The following is a 20193-nucleotide window of genomic DNA, read 5'->3' as shown; positions in this document are numbered from 1 at the left end:
TAGCGACTTCATAGGCCTTATAATTCTGCATATCCCGTTCATGTATGGCAATTTAATACTTTTTTTTACTAAATACTAAATTAGACATTTTGAAAAAAGAAGTGTATGTAGGCCTATGTATGTGTGTGTTTGTGTGTGTATATGTGTAAAAAAATACATAAATGCATGAATAAATATTAATTATTTAGTATGTATAATTTTTTTTCGTATTGCTTTGAATAGTTGGTAAACTACGCTTACATAATAACACATAGGCTAAAGCAATCATATGAGCATATAAAATGTCACACATTAACTCGTCTGCCTCTAGCTACTAGGCTACGCGAGTTAACGGTCCACAAGCATACAAACAACTAAACAAATAAATTAAAGTGAACTTGTTGATAGACCTAATTGTAAAATGATCTGTATAGCCCATCTTTCACGTTTACGTATAAAAGCACCTCACTTGAATTTATTTTTAATTTTACTCGATTAGAATATTAGGATTATTAAACAAAAGCTTTATGGAGGGTTTTTACACTATAAATATCCAGTTGGCAGCGCGATACATTGTCAATAAAGTGAAAAGACTGATAACACGAACTAGGCCTATGGCCAGCAGCCTGCATAAATTAATGATTGTTTTATACATCAAGTATCCACGGCAATCTGGAAAATCTACAAAACACAGACGTGTCTTTGGTCTTTTGAAAAAAAAAAAAAAGAAAAAGAACAAAAAACACATAGAAGAAATACTGCTTATTTGGCCTTCATACTCTACTGGCCGTCGTTGGAGTAAGGCTTTGGCTGTTTGTCTGGCATGAATAATTTTTTGTTTTTAGAAAGATTGAGTAATTGTAATACACAGTGTTCAGTTAAACATAACACCACAAAAATGTGCAAATTGACTGTCTTGATTTATTATACATTTTGTCTTTCCTCTAAGAATATACCGCTAATACCATAAAACCCCTTCTGCTGGAGTCTGAATTAACTTCAGAAACTCGTCACTATTCGGTGCAGGGCTAAGTCTATTGTTATACAGAAAGAAGAAAACGAGGCAAATTAAATATTCTTTATTTGTTCTTGTGGACTATTCTTGTGGACATTCCTTCACATGAATACCCAGTTTATTAAATATCTAAAGAACGGTTAATATCAACATAAAACTATAGGCTTAATGTAAAAATATTATCAACCCCACCCCACATGAGCAAAGGTCCACACTTTACTAAATATGCCTGCACAAATTAAAAAAACATAATATAGGCTAGGTATAAATATATAATTTGGAATGTGGTTAAAACAATTACGTATAAATGTGCCTACAAAACAAAACAGTAGATAAGGTGGGCAAAAAAAGGCCTTGTAGTTTGTTTTAGATTCGGGGAAAGATACCATGTTTCCTGAATTAGGTCTATTCTACATTTGCATTTGTGCATGTTGATAAAAACACATACAAATATGTTCAATTATGGCACGCACACACACACACACAAAGTTTTTTTTAGAGTCAGGCAGCTGTCACCCATAAAATGTACATTTCGCCATCATACATACAACTATTACTTTTTGAATTCCTAGGCTTCGAAAATTTAACCAACAAACTCTTGTTCAATCCTTTAATTTTTTCTATCCATGCGTCAGATCTTAAAAAACAAAATCTTAAGAAACATCAAAAATTTTGTGAGTAGCATATATATATATATATATATATATATATATATATATGTATATGTATGTATGTGTGTGCGTGTGTGCGTGTGTGTGTGTGTGTGTGTGTGTGTGTGTGTGTGTGTGTGTGTGTGTGTGTGTGTGTGTGTGTTAGAAAGCCAACAATTTGACTCGTAACTGCTAGTTGAATAGCCTACGTCGAAATAATGTAACAAAAAAAAAAGTTGAACATGGAAATGGCTTTTATTTTTCACACGAAGAAACAATAAATAGGATAGGCTACCATTTATCTGATTACACTAATTCTGTAAAAAGAAAACATGCCTTCCACAGGTTAAATAGGTTAAAAAAATAAAAATACAGTAGGCTACAAAGTAAAAAAGCGTGATGTAAAAACAATATAGTCTAATCAATAACGTTAAGATAAGTCTCAGTTCAATCGCAAAATGCGTGTATTTAAAATAAAATTGCACGAGGTAGAGTGAATTGGTTATTTCAGATTATCTCGGCTCAGATAATTCAAATACAATTTTAAGTTTACATTTTACATAAGCTAATTTATCTATAGACTTTGTAGGACGAGTATGAAAACAACACCAGTAATCGCTTGTCTTGCTGTAGATCACGTTGTTTTAATTAATAAAACCTAATTTACGGCTTCTGTAGGCTATGTTCCCAATGATTCAAACAATTGTCCTCGAAGAAATCAGTGTATAACTAATGAATTAATCATAAATATCCTTTTGAAAAAACTGTATGTAATATTATTTAAAATAAGCTAAATAAATAAATCACTGAATCCCACCTTAATGGCAACGTGACCTCCGAGACATCTCCTGCATTTAGAACATCCTCGATGTGAAAACGACGAATTTGATTAACCACACAAAATTTCATTTTTTCAAATCTGGTTGATTGGCGCGATTACTTTCATCATTACACAACAGTGCGGTTAATATCCGAACTCAAGCAGAAGAAAACAAGCGAGCGCGACATTCGAAACTCGCGCCAAATTCCCCTGCTCTTGTTGGTCATGATGATGCACCAATGCTGCAGCGCGCGCTGGTCTAGTAATGCTATTTGGAAACATTTACAAATAGTCGCCATCAGTGACGATGTTGCATTGCCCCTTGAGAGCGCTACGCGAAGAAGAACATACATGCGCGCTTTTCCAAGTGCCTTTTTTACTACATGTAAACCGCTCTTGGGCAAGACTCTTGGTGCAATAAGCTATCTAGCCCTCCCTCTGCTCCAGACGATACAGTCCGCTCTGCAATCTTCCTCACTGCTGTATTCCACGGGTAAACATCTAGACGTAACAAAAAACGCGTTGCATATCCTCCTCTGAAGGTGAATCGTCGTTCATTTCCACAACAGGGTTTGAAGCACTGGAGGCGCGCCATTCTTCTTAACGCAAATTCACAGGCGTCTTAAGGTAGCAGGGTTGGAGAGGAGTCGTGCAAGGGGATCTCCCCTCCCCAACCCAGCTGCTGAGGTGGAGAGGGGGAGGGGAAACCCGCTCGATCTGCGGGAGGGAGCCCTTGGCCAGCCACGCAAAAAGGAATTCCCACCAAACGTAGCCCAGATTTAAGGAGGATCCGCACACTCGATATACACACACAACTCTCATGTTATGAGATGGTAGTGCCGCGGTTTTATTTAGACATCATAAAGGTATTTGGAGAGGTTGTTCTAAAATACAGGAAAAGCTGTGTGAGACGTTTATAGATAGACGTAAAGTAATTTGGAAATGAATGCGATCTGCCCACAAATAGATCAGGGCGATCATACTTTGCATAGCCTATTATTCCCAGTGAGACATTACTGAAATGTAGCAGAATTTAAATTCGACTCGAGTCTATTTTTGTTTTAAAGAAAACTGACTATGATGGAGCTTAACATCATGTCCACCTTAAAACATGTGCGCACACACTTTCAAATGGAGAGGTCATGATGTTGGTAATGCCCTGGTCAGATGTTCTGGTTGGCCACTTTTTGGAAAGCTAAGACCGTTTTTCTAGCTAATCCATTTGTAAAAATGATAGGCTATAAGGGGCAATATAATATTAGAAATTACTTTAGCTATAACAAATTAGGTGATGAAGTCATTAACAGATTACTCACAATCTATTGGTGATTTTTTTATATTTTGAAAATATGAATAAAATAAGATTTCTAACAATTTTTATGTGCAATGATCCGTTAACCATGGTTTATTGTAAAAAAAAAAAACACAACAACAACAAAAAAACCTTGTTAATGTATAGATGAAGATTTTTGTACAGCGTTAGCAAAAAAAATAAAATAATAATAATAAAGTGACATGGCTGTTTGGAAAGTATTGTGAGTTGAGGTTTCGCATTTCAAATGAATTACTCTCGGCTTTCCAACAGTCGCAGTTCACACCTATGTAAACGCACCCCGGAGGGCAACAGATTTATTTGCAAGAGAACTATTTTACCCCTCCTTCTGACCCTCGACTCGGTGATGGATAGACGATCTCTTTTGTCTAAATGCAAATAGACTTTAACCCTGAATTAATGGATAACTCCGTAGAGGGATGATTACTCGACTTTCGAGTTGATCTGCTTTTCTCGCAGTCCGTCTGTCACCAGATACATGACAATTGATCATTTGACGCACATTTGGTGAACCCCTTGAATGCAAGAACTACTACCACTCTAGACGGTCGAGTCGATCTATCTATCTATCGATCTCATCTTTTATTATAAACTGAATATAATAAATAGGCCTACATTTTTTTGCTTAAAGTCACTAAAAAGAGACTGTTACAATTCTTTCTTTACCATTCTACATTTTTATTTATATTTATTTGGCTTGTGTTTTTAAAAGAGTTCTGCATGTCAGCATTAAGTAGCTGGTGCAATAAGTAGCCAATAATATTTAGAATTTTGGATGCATTCTCCAACTTTAACTCTGATAAACATGACATGGCTGTCATTTACCCCTGAGCTAGCTGCAGACCCCCTGTGTTGGTCTGTAAGGAGCCCCATTTAAAAGCTATAAAGAACACAGCAGCGCGTGCAGAGAGGGGAATGGGGAGACATTTTGGATTTGATTTGAAGTTTTAGGATCAGACAGTAGTCTGTTTTTGAATGTATTGGATTTTATACACTTTAAACCTTCTCTAAAAATGCAGAAACCTTATTTGTCAGTTATCATTTGACTTTTATTTGCAAAATTTACTAAATAGAATCATTCATTTTAGTAATTGTCGTTTTGTTTTGTCATTTGTGTAATGTATTTGATTGCATGCATGCTGAAACTTGTAGCACCAGGGTTGAGCATTTATTGATAATAAAGCAACAAATAGAAAGCAAGGTCTGAGAAAGTGTGCTCAATACACATCTGTAAGTATGTGTGTTCAGTTGTTCCCTGGTCTTCAGCATGACTAGCACATTATTACCAGGAGTACTAAAATTTTATTTCCAGCTAACATTGTTAGGATACAGAGTGTGCGTGCTTGAGTGTGTGAGAGAATGTGTGTATAACTGCACTATTGCCTTTTGGCAAGGGGGGCGTTTGCTCATGTAGCTTGTAAAACTCAATGTCTGGGCACCCTTTAAGCCTTCCCTATGAAATATCACTTGTGTTCTTACTGTCCAGTGATAAAAGAGCCAGCAGAATTTGGAACTGATCTACTGAAGATCCCACCTGTTGCAGAGGACAAGAGATATACAGCACAAATCATTACAATATAATATAATATGTCATGTAAGTCCTCATTTTGTTAAAAAGCCATACTATTTAATGCATGTTAAAACCATTTTGGTGCTAAAGGCTTACATATAGGCAAATATGCAAACTAAGGGGTAGTTAATAAATGAATAAATAAATAAATTCTGTTATTTTTTTCTCATCTTGTTCCAAACCTGTAAAATTTTTGTTTGTTTGTTTGTTTTTATTGTCTTTGGTGAACTCCTTTAAGTGACGTTCATAAGAATATCATAAAATTATTTGATTTATCTTCTAGTTTTCTATTGGGAAGTGTTGTTTTCAAGATAATTCTATAGGTAATGAATAATTAAAAGTGTGAATGTGATGTGAAAGTCAACATGAACACAGGGTCGTCTCGTTCTCTTTGCTCATCTTTAAAAAGAAAGCTATGCCCAAGGCCTGGAGATAGAGACTGATAAAAGGCAGCAGAATGCAAGAAAGAAAGGAACGAAGGATGGTGGGGAGAGGGAGGAAAAGAGATGGTTCATTGTTAGGTGGGCAGTTCCGTCACTTGATGTCTGTGGCACTCCTCAACCCTGCAGCTGGGTTCTGTTGCCCTTACAAACTGTCTTTCTTTTTCCCAACAACAACCATGGCTTCAGGGGTCACAGAAGATGCCTGCCCTGCCACGTGATGGCACTACAGATGTGGTGAGGGAACTTCTTTAACAGCCAGAGCAAAAAGCAAATACGTCAGAAACAAAGCGAGGGACACAATACCGTCCTTGTATCACTCTCACAGTTGCTGAATTTAACAGCTGCAATAAAGAGCGTATTTGAAAAAATCTGAAAAAAAGGGAAATTAAATGCCTCAGACTTTTTGAGGGATGGCTCTCTTTGTCTTCTCTCAGTACTACAACATCTAATGCCTCATGCATATGTAAACAAGTGTTTAAATCAAACCTCTAGCGCTGATCTGAAGATAAAAGAATGAGCACTGCTCAAGCTTGCTCACATTTATCAACCTTTGCCCTAGTCATGCTGCTGTGGATTTGGAACTGTGGTTTTGTGTGGATTTGACACTGAATATTTATCTTTATTTATTTTTAAATGTGATAAATCAGAGAATTAACATGTTAATGTTTTCTAAATTTCCCCCAAAATTATGTTCATATGGAGCTATTCCTTCAGTGCAATGTTTTCTACTGCAGTTTGTTGAAAAAAAAATCAATTTGTCTATTTGACATGACCGTGTGAAACAAGAGCACTTTTCTATCACTTCGGCCACATAAAAACTACAGCTCAATATAGCTGCAATGTGATTGTGCAATTTGAGTGATTACTTTTTAAATCTGCATAGTGTATTGAATTGATTCACGCATCCCAGAACCCCCCTGGTCACGTTGAAGCTGGCAACGGTGACGTCACTCTAGTTTGGACGATGAAAACACGTGTCCTCTGGCAACAGTTTTGCGTCAGTCATCAATGTTTTGGACACGACTTCGAACTCAGACAGAATGATTCACATATGTTTAAATATGACTGCCATTTTAAAAACAGTCTATACATTACCTATGAGTTGCTTTAAGTTGTTAATTTCATGGAAGTTCCTGTTCTTTGTCTGCTGAAGCATAGAATGGAATCGCACCTATAGCCTACTATCAAAATGTTTTAAAAAATCCTTTAAAAAGTTTTCCATTTATTGGATTTTCCTCAGCTTTAGATTTAAAATAGGGAGGAAGTAAGAGTCTTATTTTCTAACATATTACAACTGGGATCACACTAGACTAAGCACAGACAGGTTTACTGTGATTTCTCCAGTGAAGAAATACGCCCTTAACATGTGATAAGTCTATCCAAAGGCAAAATTTTGGACCTAAGGAAGGTAAGTATATCTGTATATGTATGTATATTCTGTAATTTTTTTTTTACTTAGATTTTTACCTCTTGAAACCAGGACAAATTTTGCTGTTTTCCCCAGATTTTAATTTAGCTCCTAGTGATGTTTTGTTGTTGTTGTCGTTTGTTTATTAAGGCTAGTGAACCCTTACCTAAAATTGAATTTGCTTAACTCCATGTCTTGTCTTTCATAAATCCAAAACAATACTTTTTCATCCCATGTTATTTGCCTGTTTTCTTTAATCCACCATTCTGATTAATCTTTTAATCTCATCATCTGGTCTGGAATGGCTGAATGATGATTGAAAGGCCAATGAGGATTTGTTCTTCTATGAAAATTACTATATTAAATGACACTTTTAAGTAGATTAATACTTTTTTTTTTCTCGAATATGTAATATATGATGGGAGGGCAAGAAAAATCTTTGTGCAGTGGGACTGATTAGATTACATTCCAACTGAAATAAATGGAACCTGCATTAAAGCATTCCAGTATCCGTCACATATATGCATCTTCTGACACTTATATCGGTAGCACTATGGAACAAATAAGGAGCATGGATCTTACGTTTTGTCACACTGCAATTTTAATTAACACATACATACAAGACAGAGAAATGCTTTCATGACTATGGAGAGGTTGTGTTCCATCACTTTAATCTTCCGTTAGCTCCCCTGAGCACAGACAATAGTGTTAATTATTCCATGCTTCTCTCCTACAAACACTTACCATTCACAAATGTTTATGCAACAAACAAAAATGTGCCCAAAACACACAGTTATTAAGAATATTCAAAGCACAAACAAATGATGGTTATAATTTCTGCCACTGCAGTCATGCCAGTGACACTGTTTTTAATGGCACAGTCAGGATCATTTGGGAATAATGAGCTTGTGTCCATGAAAAAGCACTAGGCAACTGACTTTTCTTGTCCTCTCTTGATTGATCCCTTTTGAAATTGTATTCATAAATGTATATGAGGATCTATTGTGTGTGCAGTATATGTAGATGCTCTGTGTTGTCTGTTCTGTCAGCTTGCTGTTGAGCCCAGATGCATAACTGTTTAAATACACTTTGACTAATTATGGGTGTGCACACTTAGACATGGTAGCAGATATTCCATGTCTGATAAATTTGATTTGACAACCGTAATAAGCAAAAGTATTATGTTAAGCACATTTCTGCTATTCCACGAACTTAAGTTCCTGAGCAAGTTTGCCTGGGTGTCTACAATTTCTAAAACATATGGGCTAAAAGGTATTTAACTGGTGATAAATTAGGGATTTTTTGGGGGGGCGTCTAATATTTAAATTTAACCAATAAAAGATTGCATCGTGTTTTATTCATTTATTTATTTATTTAATATTTGCATACAGTTGCTCTCCTATATATATATATATATGAAAAAAAAAAAAGGTTTTGATGTTAGTCTGACGGATTACAATCTCCCCAATCACATATTTCATTTAATCTCCCTTTTGCCTTTTCTGGATTCATTTTGGACCGAAGCAACTCATATTATTAGTATATCCACTTTGATTGGTCTTCATTCTGTCAACCTTGTTTAATATTATCGCAAGATGAAAACTCTTACAGGTTACATGTGGAAAATAAAATATTTTGTATATGCTTATGCACATTGATAAAGGTAACTTTATCACTTTTGCTGTTAAATTAATTCAACTTCCTATTCGTCCCGTATTATTCACCACTTAATAATATTCTCAAAAGTGCTGTTTTGCTATTTCTTTGTGTAAAACTTTAGTTTTGAATGCACCTTTAAACCATAGTTGTAATACATGTTTAAAAGTTTGTATATTAACTTGTAAATCCATTACATCAATATAGGCTAAGTGAAAGTAAAGCTTTGGCGGCATCGCTGTAAACTCGAGCACTGCTGTCGGGACGTAAAGGGTTAATTTTCTGACGTCATCATTCCCGGGGCGGTGACCTTAAAGGTAGGGTTGGGGGAAAATTTTGCTCCAAGGATGAGTGGGAAATACGCCTCGCTTTCAAGGAAAATAGCCTGTTTGGGATGTAAAAACATAATTAGTTTTTTAGAGTCATGCATTGCTTTTCTTTCTGGACAGAATATGTATTTTGTAATGGATTGCCTGTGTTTCATCAAGGTAAATCTGTAGTTCTTCAAGTAAACAACATACCGAATCGAATGTGTGTTTGTGGTGTTTCTGTCTGATCTTACCACCTCTAAATATCTTCTGTTCGCAGACACGGTGGATTTATCGACTGTGTTGTATCGACACACAGTGGCTTCCTTTACAAAACACAAATGTAGTTTGAGAAACAGTAATTAAAATCCATTTTCAAAATCCGAATAATAATATTCTCTAGGAGCTGTCTGCGCGGTCTTAGATTTCCGCACGGTCGCGATTGGTTCGTGGTTTCTCAGCGATGTCTTTAAATTTCCTCGAGTTATCGCATGCAGTCTTCACTTTAGCTCGATTAACGTAGGTTCTTTTTGCAGACCATGTGAGAAGTCCAATATGGTGGAGAAGATCTGATTAAGTGTGTCCAGAGAGTATTAGAAAGCGGAAGAAACGGGTCTCTTTTCTCCCAGTCTTTTCCAAGGTCCCGTTCAGTGCAAACATGCAAAAAATATTAAATAAAGTAGAATAGTTCAAGGTGTGTTAAGGAGTTGGGTGTGCTCAAGAGACACGTGCCCTCTCCCCTAATTAAATGAAGCAAAATGCAATGGTCTGGATATGACAGCAGATTAATTTTCGTTCGCCTCTCCATCAATTTTCTGTTTAATGTCACTGAGCTCCATTGTGGGAGAAGAGGACGCGTCATCCAGCCATAAATTTGTGATTATAGAGGCTCGAGGAGGCAGTTGGCTCTATTCGGACAGATTTCCTCCGTACCTTCAGATAGATCTTCAGCAACCAGAAACCATTCAAGTCGTCTTTTAAATACCGTTTAGGCTTTGAAGACTTTTACCGGACTAGACTATGATTAAGTAGTCATGATGAATTAAATAGCCTCTATTTGTTTTTTTCCAAAGGCTGTTAAGATTTATTAGGTGGCTCTGCGCGAGGAAGGAACACTTCAGACGGATTTTTATCAAAGATCTGAATCCAGATCACTGGTGCATTTACCCAATTTTTGCATAAATCAGTCAACCCTTATTCAAAATATATATATATATTCTATCTGGATGGACTAACATTTTTATAGGTAGGTGTTTTCTGCTCATCTGATTGTGATTTATTGCAGCCATCAGGACTTTTGCAGAAGTATTTAGAAGATCGTGTAGGCCTAATACACGTTTCTTTGTGTCCATTATAAAGAGGCCATATGAGTTGTCAAAAATAATAACGGCTTTATATACTTTTCATGTCAGATGCACCGTTCGAACAAGAACTATTTAGCGGTCAGTAAAAAGTGTCTTTTTTAGCATTTTTGATGAGTGAAGATTATTTCTAAAACCGGCTTTACACTGGGATTGAATTCAAAGATAAAAGCTTGGACAATGTACTTGTATGTACATTTCATATGGGAATTTTATAAAGACACTAATGAGTTATATCTCGGAAGATTTTATCACTGTTTCTTGGGGTACAAAAGACACGCCATTCTGCGTAGAATGCCTTTTGACCGGATATTTGATTGTCCAGACTTTTTCATTGTTCGTGCTGAACTCTCAAATTCTTTACTTAACACAAATGTGTGTGTGTATATATATATATATATATATATATATAGGCCTATATATATTTTTTTCTAACAGGTAGAAATTATATTAAATTAAATATATTTTGTTTGAGCTTTTTTCCCCATGTCGTTTTCGCATGTATGCCAAATATGTAGTTTAAAGCAACGTATTCTTCTTTACCGTGATCGTTCAGTCATTCATTAAGTCATTAATTCATTCGAATTTAGTCAGTTGTATTATTGCTTTGCTCACCAACGCTTCTGGGTCACAAGGTCAAAACATTGTTGCTGCTGAACGAAACACGCAGTGATGCTGGGTGGTTTTATATTATTGCAGTCTGTTTGGATTGAGCCATTCGTGAAATGTAATACTATACATTTGTTTATACAACCAAATTAAACTCGGAATGACTTTTTTTTCTTATAATAAATCGGGGTGCATCAAGGCAGAACCTGATTTTACCAAGTGAGACATGTGGAACAACATTGTGATTAACCAATCAGATTTGAAGAACCAGTTATTAGATTTTGTGAACTTTATGCTTAAAATCACTGTTTGGTGCTTGTACATCATCAGTGTCATTCATCTATCATTTCCTCTGATTTTAGGGATTATTCATGGTTAAGGTTAGGTTTAGGTGTAGGGATATGGTCAAGAATACATTTTTGGAGTAAAATGTTGTTCCAGGGTCAACAAAATATGTTGACCTAGGAACACATCTAACTCAGCAAAATCAGGACGTGCTAAATCAAGCGCCTGGGCTCTCAAGGAGGAACACTGAGACGTCGATGTAGGCTACTTGTATCGCTGATGGAAAACAACGTGTAACACATTGAATACATACATGTGAGAAGAACTGTGAAGATCTGACACCCACCAGACTGTGATACAAGCATAGACTCTACATACATGGTTAGGTTACACTTTTGGATCAAGACAGGACCGTGTCCCATGTCAAACCCGAGTGGGCCACTGACAATCCCTTAAAAACATGTGACTGAGCCATAACCTTAGTTTTATTTGAATCTTTAAATAAAAACTAATTTGCTAAGGATAATACAAGCGATGTAGATAAATAATACTGCAACACGTGACTACAACTTTCACAAAATTTCATAGAATTTATCTAATTATAGTTGTACTACTTTGTTTTAGATTTATGGCAGCAGAGAGCAATATATAAGCTATACCTGTATAAGGATACTATATAAGGATAATATTACAGTTGTATCTTGAACAACGGGGCAATACGAAGATTACTAGGTAGCCTATTCATTTTATACACTAATTTTCTACTAATTAGACCACTCATCCGATAATTTTCAATTTCTTTAGTCACGTTAAATTTGAGAGAGAAGCTTGAAGGAGACATTTTAAGAATTATCACAGAATTTAAACGGAGGCGTTTATAAAAGACAATCTTGTTAATGAGGCACTGTGAGGGGCAGCCGTCAGTTTCTTGATCATTATAAATGGGTCAGTCAAGAATTGGTGAGTAACAATGGCGTAGATATTTTTGTGATTGTGATACTTTTTGTGCTTCTGTGCTTCGTTTTTGTTTTTATTTTTGTATTTTGTTACCTCTCTATAGTTTGACTTCTAGCTTTTACAATAAAACAGGTCGTAATGAGGTAGGTTTGTGCCATTTATGGGGGTGAACCAGTACTTCTCTTAATTGGACACAGATGGGCTTTTTCTATCGATAAAACCATTCCCTGGAATTTATAAAGGGCAGCTAGTCCGTATCCACCCTTATTGTGAGTTGTTTTTCTGTCGTTCACAATCTACCCCTAGGCCTACATTTAACATATCTCCATTGTTTCAGGTAGAATTTTTACTTCGGTGTCAACTGTGTCTTTCATTACCCCTCACGATTCCTAGAATAATCTGTGCAAAAAAGTTTCTGAAGCGCCATGTTTTTATAAGAACTCGCTGCTGCTTGTAAAGTTGGTCGTCGACACAAATAACGCCTCAGTTAGCGAAGATGTACCCAAATACACCTAAATTCAATCTAGATAATCTTATGCGTATAATGCTTTATTTATAATGTCAATGTTTTATCAGAAGCCTACTGCAGACATCGGACTTTCTAAACCGTCCAAGCCGTGTGTTTAAGCTACGAGTCCCTTTTGCCTGACACTTACCAGAGGCCAAGTCAGTTCAAAGGAATTTAGCAATTCTAATGATTGAAAAATATTCAGAAGTAGGTCCAAAAATATTTCAATTAGATATCAAATGCAGTAGCTATTTACAGGTCACAAACTACCAATCAACCTCATTTCGAACATGTAGTGGGTTTATAACGCTATAGATTCGAATTAAAAATCTTTTTAAGCTATTTGTTTTCAAGTCCTGTTGGGGAATAAAACAATTTTATGTTATTGTCTCATTGGACATGAACGTGTAATTTTAAACTTCTCGTTCATGTTAAATTATACAATATTATTAACAACCACAATAATTCATGAATTGTGGTTTTCAATAAAATAGGTACAGTTGATTATATTTTAAAATCGAGCGATCTTTCGAGCAGACATCTCCGTTTTCCTGGGCCCTGAGCAAAATGAACGTCTTGACTGAACATGCTTCATCCTCATCACCAGCTATGGAGTGCATTGTCACAATGATTCATCCAACGGACGCGTAGACAAAATCCCCTAACCTACATGGACGTGTAGGCGCATGTAAGCACCGTTTATACATTTGCATCAGAGTGGGCTCTGAATTCAGGCGTCCTGCCTGGATTATTCTGTTGCCAATGGCAGACCAGGGCGATCTCGCACTATCTAAATCTGGTGTGCAACTTAGGCCTGACAGTCACTGGGTCTCTGCGCACCCTTGGCCTATACGCTGGTGACAAACGCCCCGTTCCGGTAGTTTGAATGTGGCTGGAAGATGGAGGGAAAGTGTCAATCAGAGACGCTTCATTGATCACGAACAATGGCGTTCGCGGGACTGGTCTGTTTCGAGACCAATCAGTCACTCCGCATTAATTATCCCCGCGTCCCACAGTAGGGCAGCTCGCGCTGGCACATGGACAGTGTGTGTCTGTTTGTGTGTGCGAGTGATAAAAAGAGTAAAGAATGAATGTAAGTGCGCGCATGGGGAGAGAAGGAGATTGTGTGTGTGTGTGTGTGTGTGTGTGTGTGTGTGTGTGTGTGTGTGAGAGAGAGAGAGAGAGAGAGACATAAAAAATCACTGCGTTTGTGTTCAGGTAGGATATGTGCATATTAAGAAGAGCATGTACGAGAAGAAGAATGCCTTCGCTTGTTTGTTAATGTGTGTTTACGTTGGTTTCTTGTGTTTGCGTGTGTTATTCGTAGACCACTAAAAATGCACCCCACCCCCACCTTTCAAGTTGCGAAAGGGAGCCAATAAAAATCCAACAGTAAAAGGGTATTTCTTGTTACTAAATAAATTAAGTGCCTAATATCTTCTTTAAGCGCTGCACCTCTTTGTATATTGCAGAACAGAATTAATCATTGCCTCAGTGTTATTGCTTTATTCCAGCATTTTATTTATTTATTTATTTATTGGACAGTAAAATTTGCATTTAGGCTATCTAATAAATCAGTATCTGTATTATATATATATTCATTAGGCTACATGTGTTTCCTTATTAAGCACATATTAAAAACATATTATTATCAACATCCACTATAAAGTTTTTTTTTTCTCCCTTAAAATGGGACGGTGCTGAAACCAAAAACTCCTATAGCCCACTACATCTTCATGAAATAACAGTTCTTCCAGTGGCCTAGCTGAAGTTGCCCTTAGGTTTGTGTGATAGGTTTGTGTGATGGTGGCGTGCAGAAGGTTTTCCTGGGTGAAGTTTCATGGGTTAAAGTTAAAGAGACAATGAAGAAAGGAAAATAGCAGAGTATGGTAAACCATAGGCTATAAGAACAAAAACAAAACATTACAGTATATATATATATATATATATATATATATATATATATATATATATATATATATATAGCATATGTTTAATGATTAAAAGAGGAATATAATAATTTTATATTTTATAATGTAAAAAATTGTAATTCTTTTTAACATTTTAACATTTTAATAGGCCTACAGACCTTATAATATAAACAGCTATATTTAATAATTGAATACATTATGTTAATAGTCATCTTCTAGTTTTTCACTCACCAAGGTTTTGCTGAATTGCATTTGTAGCCGAAAGAAAAAGAACGGCGTAGGTTATAAAAGTTTCAGTATTAGCGTGTAATTGTTAGTTTATATTTTACGGCCATCTACTAGCTACTTATTGTTATTTAATATCCCGTCAAAAATAGAAGTCGCAGTCAGTGAGTTTTCACATTTCATCGTAAAAAATCCTCAATAGGGCCTACGCATACTCGTTTTTGCCTTCATTTCCAGACTTCTACTGTTTTAGACTATTAGATTCCATGTATTAGAATTATCATGTTACTGTTGAATTAAGCGATATTAATCCGAGAATCTATAGGCCTACTTTAAAATTTAATACAACATGTAATTTCCCCCTTTTTAACGCATTCCCTTTGATTAAGTCACTCTTGACTCTCCTTTAGCTTTGGGGCCAACGAGGTTCGCCTATAGGGGAGGCCTTGAAACCGCCCCTTTATCTCCTTTCATCATCCAACACTGGGCCGCCTTGAAACCGCAAGGCCAGTAATTGCTTTTTTCAGGCAGCCCAGTGCGGACTGGACAGCAGCCAATCAGAGCGTTGTTTACATTCTATGATTGACAGCGCTCTGGAAATACGCCAACCAATCAAACAATTTTCAGGACGAGGCCCAGGTTTTTAACCCTTCCTTTGCCATTGCAACACAGTTTTCCGCTTTAACTGATTATTTCATTATATGTTCTGGGTTATTATTGTAAATTTGACTGAAGCTTTGTTTGTCATTTCCTTAAACCTAAGGTGCAGTGAAGTGCTTAAAATTTCAGTAATACTGTATAATTCACAAAATGGTTAAAAAAAAAGAAAAGAAATTGACAGATTTCATTGCTCTTATGTCTTCATTTGTGTTTGGCTGGTGATATTTTCAATTGAATATTTAGTTTTGCTCAATTGGGTTTTTATACACTAGATGACGTTTTCCCACAGTAGTTACAGTATAGGATACATCAATACATGCTGGCAATTTATAATTTGTCATATCTGCATAAAAGCTTGTTTTCCTCATCTTAAAGCAGGGAGGAAACTCAAATGTTGTGAATTATGTTTCTTCCTTTGTTTGAAGTAATTTAAATAATAGTACTCTATGCTGCATAAGTAACCACGTGGTCGTGCCTCACACTGAACTCGTCGCGAGACAGGAAAGCTCAAATAAAGCGCCCGCCGTGTTTAGTTGATCCAACTGACATGCCATTGGCTCAGAGAGCCATCCAATCGGAACCACTGTTTATCCTGGAGCGCGCTGCACGAGCTTATTGACATGTAGGTATTAGACCAATGGGCGCGACTGCTCCCACAGTCACCTCCCCCTCTTCTTTCTGAGTGGCACTAGCACATTCAGGATAGAGCCTCTGACTGCTTGCACGGGGCTCGATTCAGCAGAAGCTTTTACTACTACGGTGCATCTCCGAACTTGCACTGCACACCCACTGCAATCTGCAGACTCTAGGATGTAACCATTTCCATATGTTTTTATTCTGCTTCTGCTATTTTACGTATTTTTTGTCATGTTTTTTTTAAAAAACCCATTTATTGTTTTGCAAGGAATAACTTACCAGTAAGTAATTCGTTTATATTGTATAGCCTACATTTATATGCGTGCAATAATAAACATTTGCCTTCAAGAGCTGCTCTTACTTTTTTCTAACTCTATTGCTTTCCTTAAACAAAAATAGGCTAATCATTACAATAGTAATGATGTCAACAACAAAAACAACAATAATAAAAAATAATCGTCATAATCATTATTATAATAATAATCATTCTGAATAAAGAAGGAATTGTATTTAGAGCGAAGGCCTTAGTGTCTTATTGACCATGAATGGATAAAATACAAGTGTGAATAATCATTTTTTTTAAAAAGACATGCATTCGCAAACTGCTATGCAATGGACGTGAATCTGGCAGAAGTAGGCTAATTTGGCCTATAAGCGCTTTTACCTTTCTACAGTTTAGTACATGTAGAATGGATATTGGGCAGTTGTTTGTGAAATTACTTAGTTTTTGTAGGCCTTTATTATGTATACATATTTTACACTGCTATACCATGATTCATAAAATTGTATGACTTTTATCAGAGCTTAAAAAGACATTTCAAATCCTTCTGCCTGTTCTGTCATGCGTTCCTCCTCACCTCCCGTCCGTCCGCCGAGCCAAATCTAATAGATCTCAGATCCCAATAAATGTTAAAACCTCGGCTTTGGTTATTACTGGGAGGTTACTGAGTTCAAATACCACATGCTTTAAAATTTGTGCCCAATTTCTTTAAATGAAGTAATGATGTCACAAACATGATACATGTTTGCTGAAATGTCCTTTGTCAGTGCAAAAACGTTGCACTAGCCTACATTCAATTCTGTACTTCAGAGAGCTCATTATTTAGGAATTTAATCTTGTTGTCATTATTTGTCTGTGTGTGTGTGTATATATATATATATATATATATATATATATATATATATATATATATATGTATGTGTCATTTTGTGTCAAATCATTCACTTTTCTATAACCTCTCTCTATTTTCAGTTTTTGTGTTTTAATGACAGCAGTATAGGGCTACAGCAATTTCAGTTTTGCCCCGTAACCATCCTTCATTCCAAATGGAAACTTCCAACGTCTTAAGGCCTCGATACGTTGAAACATCCAACCGACGTTCAGCGTTCTGGACGTCAAATATCTGGAGATACGACCTATGTCTTTCGTTTATATTCTGTGATTTCGAATAAAAGGAAAGCACAGCTATAGATTTTCAAACTTGATCAAAATGTCTTTGTTTCCTTATCTGTGATTCAGTGGGATGAGGACAGCACTTACGACCATGAGCATGAGTTTTTGTAATTCTGTTTTGCAGACTTTCTTTTTAGTACCTTACAATTTCCAATAGTCTTGCAAAAATATACCTTTTTGCAAGCATGAGGATGTTTTGAAACAAATCTCGTGCATTAGTAACAGCGTCTGACAATTGTCTAAATGCACCATTTTACCATGAAAAGATCATACTATATTGCTTGTACCAGTGATTTAGGAAAATTAAGGACTGGAGGCCAAAGGTGAAATATAGACGCCGTCATCAGTGTGCTGTTACCCCCGTACTGTTATTGAAAACGTAGTCTGATGAACAAAGCAGTTTCATTAACTGGAATGACAATTAAATAAATGTATAAATAAATTACATTTATAGTTGGATGCATTAAATAAATTAGTGTTTGTAATGAACGCAGTCATACCAAACGTCAGCGATTATAGATTTTCTTAATGTTAATGTTTCTTAATGTCTAGTGAGTGAAAGACAGAAAGATTGTTTTTGCTTTGTCAGTTTCTCCCCTTCTTTTGGTTAAAATGTCCTTGGTTTTTCATATAGGCTTGAAGATACTGTAAGAATGTATTGATCCTGACATCTTTCTGTGAATGGTGTATAGCCTGCAGTGAGTCTACCGTGTAAAAGTGGAGGTGTGCTGCAAGCTCGCTCAAATGTGGTGAGATGAGAGAAACGAGCGGAGAATTTGTTTAGGCAGCAGTCGCAGCAATGGACGTACATTCATGTTTTCATTGAAGGATTTCCATTATCTGAAGGATGCTAACATGATACGATCTTGTGGATTTGCATTACTCGCTCGTGTAACTAGTTTGTAATTTAAACTACATTTTATGATTTTTGTGTTGCAGAAAACATGACTGGGACATAGCCTACTTTTTTGGCCGTCAGAGCCAAAACTGTGCTGAATGCAAGACCTAAGCGAAACTCTTAACGGGATTATAACATCTGGGCAGCGTTCGGTTCGGTTCTTGTGGTTTCCCGCTCTGGATTTCGGATTTATCGTTTTTTTCTCGGGATGGAAGGTCGGGATTTCGCTCCTCCGCCGCACCTTCTGGCAGAGCGAGGCGCGCTGGTTCACAGAGGCGCCTCGAGGATCACTCCTGCCGGGCACACGACTGTGCAGCATCCCGGTCACTTTCAGCCTGGGAAATATTACCCCTCACACATACCGATGCCTCCACATTCAGGTAAGTGATATGTTTGTTTTACCATGTGGATAATTCAGTGCCTTTAAAACATACCTTTATCTTTTCACAGCAGCGACGTGTAATTAGGCTAAAAATACTTAATTTTATTGGGAAATTAAGGTATTTTTTGGAAATGAGCAATTGCTATGGACTCCATATAGTCCAATCTAACTGAATATGAGCGTTTTATTGAACAGTTTACTTGCATAAACTGACAGGAGCTGAAAGGCTGGTTGTTTCTAGTTTAAAGCAGTGCAAACGGTATTAGAAAATAAAACGTAGTTAATTACTTTTGCACACTGTAATTTATTTTTGGTATATACATTTATTTCTGATGATTTAATGAATATAGGCTACTGTTTTGTTGATAATGAACAGTTACTTTATAGCTGGATTGCCCTCTTTGTTTCGCGCTCATTCAGAGATCTAGTTTTCTTTGAAAAAATAAGTTCTTCGGTAGTATCTATTCTAGTAAATCCCCATGATTTTCTGTTAATTATTAGGGTGCATATTTGAGCGGTTTGCTGCCACAGCTGCTTAAAGTTAACACAAGCCTTGGTGTTATCTGTGGTTCGAGAATTCTCCAAGATTGGGGTCAGTAGCTCTGTGTGTTTATGTGTGTGCGTGTGTGCGCGCGCGCGCGTTAAAATAGGCATCTGTGATACCAGAAAATCCGGTTTCTATATTGAGCGGTGATGTGAAGGGGTGCGAATGAGTTGACAGTGCATGCATTAGATTTAACAAGTGTCTCCAGCTTTCAACGTACCTTTGAGATACAGGTACACTTAGCATTTTGGTTATTAATGAGTTCATAGGTTCGTATGTATGTGCACATGAATGCATAAGTCTGTGAATGCTTCAGCTTCTGTTGTAATTTATAGAATATCACAGTATGTAGGTAATTCCACAGTTTTTCTTTTTTCTTTTATAACACTTCCTATGGTTGACATAACCACCCTTTTGATGTGTTCTAATGACTTCAGCAGTTTCAATAGCTATGAACTATGAATTAAATTAAACTCTCTTTGGTGTTGTTTTAATCAGTAGGCTATGTGTAAATATATCCCCCTCCCCTTTGTTTTTTCTTTTCACAGGCCTATAGCTTAAC

General features: G+C 36.4%; 1 protein-coding gene across 4 annotated transcripts in view; it reads left to right on the top strand.

The window, feature by feature from the left end:
- The first annotated feature begins 16436 nt into the window (after positions 1-16436).
- The window catches only part of LOC132121638 (BAH and coiled-coil domain-containing protein 1-like), a 94146-nt gene continuing 90389 nt past the window's right edge, over positions 16437-20193 (top strand). For 3 of the 4 annotated variants that reach the window (XM_059531245.1, XM_059531246.1, XM_059531243.1), the window contains exons 1-2: positions 16437-16635; positions 18747-19085. In XM_059531245.1, coding sequence (XP_059387228.1) covers positions 18914-19085 — 172 coding nt within the window. In that variant the 5' untranslated portion in view covers positions 16437-16635; positions 18747-18913. Of the gene's footprint in view, positions 16636-18573; positions 19086-20193 lie in introns of those variants that run through there. The other variant, XM_059531244.1, reaches the window with a different exon arrangement.

Source organism: Carassius carassius, chromosome 39 (genome assembly GCF_963082965.1).
Source record: "Carassius carassius chromosome 39, fCarCar2.1, whole genome shotgun sequence".
Classification (NCBI taxonomy): Eukaryota; Metazoa; Chordata; class Actinopteri; order Cypriniformes; family Cyprinidae; genus Carassius; species Carassius carassius.
The sequence above is the reverse complement of the archived record's forward strand: the minus strand, read 5'-3'. Positions and strand labels throughout refer to the sequence as shown.